The sequence below is a fragment of the Aquarana catesbeiana genome, linkage group LG11 (genome assembly GCF_042186555.1).
Source record: "Aquarana catesbeiana isolate 2022-GZ linkage group LG11, ASM4218655v1, whole genome shotgun sequence".
NCBI classification, from domain to species: Eukaryota; Metazoa; Chordata; class Amphibia; order Anura; family Ranidae; genus Aquarana; species Aquarana catesbeiana.
The window spans coordinates 249,955,321-249,961,305 of record NC_133334.1 but is presented as its reverse complement, the minus strand read 5'-3'; the positions used below and the strand labels follow the sequence as shown (position 1 = coordinate 249,961,305).

Here is a 5,985-nt window from a genome sequence, read left to right as displayed (position 1 = left end):
TAGTGTCATCTGCAAAGACAGAAATGGTACTTTTAATCCCAGACAATATATCATTTATAAAGGCATTAAAAAGTAAGGATCCCAGCATTCAATAAGACTCACTTTTATTTGGAACAATCCAGGGCCCCTTTGGATTACAAAGACTGTAATAGAGAGCACTCTCCCCACTTGTAATGAAGGAAACGAGGGACTCTCATCAGAATTGAAAGGGAGAGATCATAGCAACTTCTATTCCTGTCTGACTTGAACTTGACTTTTGCTGAAGCAGAGCATGCATCCAGAGATCCAGAAGATTGTTCCCTGGGTCTGGTAAGAGAATAACATCTTACCAGTTCATCTTTTGTGTATATATATATATATATATATATATATATATATATATATATATATATATATAAAATGTTAAATACGACATACTGTAGAGTAATATTATTGTCCTATTGATTAGTTACACTGTATAACTATACCTGCTAATCCTTTCTTCTTCTAGGCTATGCCTGGCTTAATAAATTCTTTAAAATACCTAAAGGTGTGTCAGTAAGTGCTGGGTGAGTGAGGTGTGCAGAGAAAATGGGTTAAAACCACCTTTAAAGCGCCGCTGCAGTGGCGCTATGCTGGCGGTATAGGGGTGCTGCCCCATTGATTCCAATGGGCAGGAGCAGTGAAGGAGTGGTGTATACACCGCTCCTTCACCACTCCAAAGATGCTGCTAGCAGGACTTTTTTTGGCGTCCTGCCAGCGCACTGCTCCAGTGTGAAAGCCCTCGGGCTTTCACATTGGAGACACAGTAGCGGCTGTTTCAGGTCAGTTTGCAGGTGCTATTTTTAGCGCAATAGCGCCTGCAAAATTACCCAGTGTGAAAGGGGTCTAAAGGATAAATACCAGAGTGCGGTTGTAAATGGATTTCATTTGGAGACCAGTCACTAGTGGTGTACCAATAATAGACATATTCTCCTGCGCTCGAAAGCATGTGACGGCGGTGGATGTTGCCTGGGATCTCTAAGGCTCCGGGTAAATGCACAGACCTTGCTGCCCTCCAAGGGTCACCCAATGGAGACACTGTAGAAAAAACAAAAAAAGGGCGCACCATCCTTGCGCATTACCCAAGGTTGGTGTGCCAACCTCCGAGGAAGAGGGGCTCGAAACGCGTCAGTAATCTGGAAGGTCCTGCTGGACATGATCCCGGTAACCTGGTCGCTTTGTGTCCATTGTGGACTTTTAAATGCTTTTATGATTGACCTGTTTGTGAGTATATTTATTTTCTTCTTATATAAACACTACTTGGGTAATGAGTAAGGTTGGTGTGCCCTCTTTTCGTGTTTTCTACTAGTGGTGTACCACAAGGCTCTGTACTAGGTCCTGTTCTATTTAATCTGTATAAGTGGTATAATTAAAGGGTTGGTGGTTATAGTATGTCTTTTTGCTGTTGACACAAGGGTGTGCAATAGGGTTGATATCACTGGAGGTGTCTGTAACATGGAATATAATTTGTTATTGAGGGAAGATTGACCAAAGCAGTGGAAACGTCAGCTAAATGTTTCTAGATGTAAAATAATGCACCTAGGGAAAATGATTTCCCTTAAAGTGGTTGTAAACCCCTACAATCCATTTTTTGCTACAGGTAAGCCTATAATAAGGCATACCCGGATATCTCCTAAACCTGCACGGTTTAGGGGATATCCCCTGTATCTGCATGTGCCAACGTCATTGGCATATGCGCACTGAAGCAATGGCACGTACGTGCCGTTTGCTTCAGTGAGTGTACCGTTACCAACGACTCCCGCGCGCATGCACGGGAGTGACGCCATCGCGGCTCCGGCCAATCACAGCCCAGGAGCCACGATACCCGGAAGTAACTCCGGGGAGAAATGTTGCTGGCCGGTGCTGTGTATGGGCACCGCATCGGGGGCTTCGATCCCAGGTGAGTATTACATAATGAGCTAGGTTGCTATGTATGCTATGCATACTAGCTCATTATGCCTTTGTCTTGCAGGTCTTTTTTTTTTTTTAATGTGGGTTTACAACCACTTTAATAGAGTACAACATTTGGGGTACAGTGTTACAGAGGAAAAAGATTCCGGAGTTCCTTTTTTCAGATGATTGCAGAATGAGCAAATAGTGTGGCCAGGCAAAAAGCAAATAGAATTCTAGGATGCATCACTAGAGGGATCACAAGCAGGAGGTCCTAATTCCCCTATATAGATCTTTTAGAATACTGTGTCCAGTTCTGGAGATCTCACTTACAAAAAAATATTGATAAGACAGAACGAGTCCAGAGACGGGTAACAAAAATGATGACACGTCTGAGAGTTGCAATATGTCAGGAGAGACTTCAGGAACTTAAAGCGGTAGTAAACTGCATACATTTTTTTTCTTTCTTAACCCTGCAAGGTAAAGGCATATGTGCGTCGCATACTAGCACATTATGAAATACCTGCCTTAGAACAAATCCCTCCAGCGCTGCGCTATCACCACTGACAGGCGCTTCCACATCTTCACCAGGTCTTCCTTCTGGGTTCACATCCTTCGACCATCTGATTGGTCACGCCACAATGACGTCACTCCTGCTCATGCAGCGGCATAGAGCTCTGAAGGGATGGCACAGGTATATTGTCTCTTTAGAGCGCATGTGCCGGTGACGTCACCAGTTGCGTGCAGTGTGAATATCTCCTAAACCATGCGGGATTCGAACATGCTTGGCACAAACATATATCTACCGCATATTTAGGAAAAAAGTTTAAAAAATACTTGTGCAGTCTTCAAAAACTAACTAACCTATAAAAAAAATAAGTACTGATGCACTCACAAGCTTTTTAATTGTAAATAAACTCTTGTGATTATATCTGTACTTTTTTTCTGTGTTCGTTGCTATATAGTTTTCTCCCTTTAGTTGTTCTTTAATGTTTTTCAAGCTGTCATTAGAGAACTAAATATTTCTGAGCCCTCAGGTGGTGGACGTTTTAAGCTAAAGAAATTACTTCTGCTTTAGTAAATAGGTGGGTGTACCTACTGTGTCAGAAAATCACTATATCGACTGCTTGCTTACATAACAAATGGAGATCATAAGCTTCTGCTCAATAGTCAATAAAGCATAATAGGGAAAGTAAGAGACCACTACAGAGTTTAACATTTTCCCTCCCACACTGCCTTGCAGCCATCTAGATCCATATCACTTCACATGAATTACCCTCTATGGTGGCAAAGGCAGCTTGACCAGTCGTTATGCATTACATGCTTTCCTAATGGTAATTGCAACAAAGAACTGGTGACCAAGTAAAATGAAATTGTATAAAACATGTTAAATCCCCAATACAAAATATATACAACAACTGGAGATTGCACATATCAGGTAATAGTTTGCCCATTATATATCATTTGTCAAGACTAAAATATAGAAATGTAATGCTAATATCCAGTACCCCCCATCCCTACACATACCTGTAAGAGGGGCCAGATGTTTGGTACACAAAGTGGAGTAAATGAACATGGAGGCCAAGGAATGCAGTACAATGTATTAACTTAAAGTTCCAATAAGGAGACAACAGGACCTGAATATCATGGCTGAACCCAGCACATCACTACCTTACAGAAGGACCCGTAGTACAAAATCACAATATTGTAGAAGACACGTTAGCAGGCTTGCATACCTGAAAGTATCTGACGAAGGAGGTGACTGGTAGATGGTGTGGCGACAAGGGCACCTGGGAGGCAGAAGAAAGTAGGTCCATGTAACAGCTGAGGCGTAAGGTCCCTACATTGTCCCTCCTCCACCAGAATCTTTCCCTACACTAGGCACACTGTCCCTCACCAACAGAATACTATCCCTGACCTAGCCATTTCGTAAATGTGCTCCAACTGCAATGGGACAGTGCTATTTATTAGCACTGCCATCACTAAAGATGGCCATCAAGGTCATCCAGCACAGCAGTGACCAATCGGACAGCTGCTTTTCTGATGACACCTGCGGAGGCCTCAGAAGAACAAGAGATCCTCTTCTCCTTCATCGTCTCTGCATAGCGGCTGCCACAACAGTGCCACCTGTGTAGGGTGGCTGAACTGCACCTGCCTTTATACCACCCCCCCCTTCTTTTCGGCTCCTTTCGCACTAGTGGTAGTATTCATTGCCCCCCCCCCCTGAAAAGTGATCTGTGGTGGTTTGCTTTTCAGTGGGTATTAAAAAAAAGGGTTTACCCTGGTGCTCAAGAAGGGCTCCAAAAACCAATAGCCAGAAGAAGGATGGCAAGAAGTGGAATAAGAGCAGGAAGGAGAGTTATGCCATCAAGGTGCTCAAGCAGGTCCACCCCGACACCGGCATCTCGTTCAAGGCCATGAGCATCATGAACTCCTTCATCAATGTCATCTTCGAGCGCATCGGTGGAGAAGCTTCCCTTCTGTCTCATTACAACAAGCGCTCCACCATCACCAGCCGGGAGATCCAGACCGATGTCCGCCTCCTCCTGCCCGGAGAGCTGGAAAAGCACGCTGTCTTCGAGGGCACCAAGGCCATCACCAAGTACACCACCGGCAGTCAGAGGACAGTAAAAATGCAGATCAATCACATGTTTTTACCGCCCTGGCCATCTCTGTAATGAGATTGTCAGGGAACATCTGCAATTCTGTATTAACAGGTGCCTGCACCTGAAAAAAGCACCGGCGAGGGACCCGGGCAGTGAACATAGGTGAATATATCTGGTTTTACAAGGTAAGAAAAAAGTGTAGATTGAGTTAGAGCAAGTAGGAGGAAGGTTAGTATTTTGCCAAGAGATGAGCCTGGGACAAGGTTTGATTGGGACAGCTGTCAAAAATTTGTGAATGACCCGGGACTGTTGGTAACTATGCAGTTAGTCAGTTCCCACCCAGTGTCAGTGTCAGCGTCAGATTGCCCGCCACACTATCACAGTCCCACCAGTCTATCACAGACCCACTAAGTCACTGATCACCACCATTACTACTATAAAAAAAAACAAATAAATAAAATATTCCAGTATGTATATAACATAGTTTGTAGACACTATAACTTTCACACAAACCAATCAATATACATTTATTGGGATTTTTTTCCCCCCAAAGATATGTAGCAGAAAACAATTTGGCCAAAATTTATGAAGACATGTTATTTATTTATTTTATTTTATAGTATTTGTTTTATAGCAGAAAGTAAACAATATTGTCTTTTTTTTTTTTTTAAGTTTTGACCTTTTTACTTATAATAAATAAAAAACCTAGCGGTGATCAAATACCACCGAAAGAAAGCTCTATTTGTGTGAAAAAAATACAGCGTCACATGCCTGTGCAATTACCAATTAAAGTAGCGCAGTGCTAAATAGCAAAAAGGGCCTGGTCACGAAGGGAACAAAACCTTCTGGATCTCAAGTGGTTAAAAGAACAAACTAAAATGATTTACAGAGGAGTATCCTAAACCCTCCAGGTTACTCCTCCCGGGTCAAGACTACCCATTCAAACTGGAATACATATAACATGATACCTTGGGGCTTATGCTGTTCTTCTAGACCTTGAGTGTAATGAAATCCATATACAAATTTAACTAGTTTTGAGGGATGTCCTGGCCATGATGTTAGGAATGTCCTGGCCATAGTATGAGATGGTAAACAAAGCTCTGGACAGCTGAATACATATGACAGCAAAATTTTCTTTTCTGCTAGCACACTATAAATCAATCTTTGTGTCTGTCTCCGAGTCCTGAAATTGTTTATTGGAACCAGTCAGGGCTGCGTTCCTTGGCATTACAATAATGGAAACATATTTTTCTTTTGCAACATTTGCAGGCTTATTCTGTAAGTCAGTGGAAAACGCACTGGGGATGTGTGACGTGCAAAAACCCAAGCCAACCAATCAGATTTCACTATACAGAAGTCTAATCACTCAAAAGGGAATTTCCATGGTGGTCTACAATACAAACATGTCACAACAGTCACTTTGTAATGCTAAACAAAGTTGTATAAAGATGTAAGATGATTTACACAG

At 42.5% G+C, this 5,985-nt stretch overlaps 1 protein-coding gene across 1 annotated transcript; it reads left to right on the top strand.

Moving 5' to 3' along the window:
- The first annotated feature begins 271 nt into the window (after positions 1-271).
- Positions 272-4,589, top strand: LOC141111751 (histone H2B 1.1-like). Its single transcript, XM_073603888.1, has 2 exons — positions 272-309; positions 4,226-4,589. The coding sequence occupies exons 1-2, from the start codon at positions 272-274 to the stop codon at positions 4,587-4,589; spliced, it is 402 nt and encodes a 133-aa protein (XP_073459989.1).
- Positions 4,590-5,985: the final 1,396 nt, after the last annotated feature.

Bases quoted from the DNA above. Each gene is read 5' to 3' on its own strand.
- LOC141111751 (XM_073603888.1), top strand. From the start codon at position 272: ATGCATCCAGAGATCCAGAAGATTGTTCCCTGGGTCTG. The intron at 310-4,225 runs GTAAGAGAATAA...AAAAACCAATAG, and splicing joins AAGATTGTTCCCTGGGTCTG to CCAGAAGAAGGATGGCAAGA.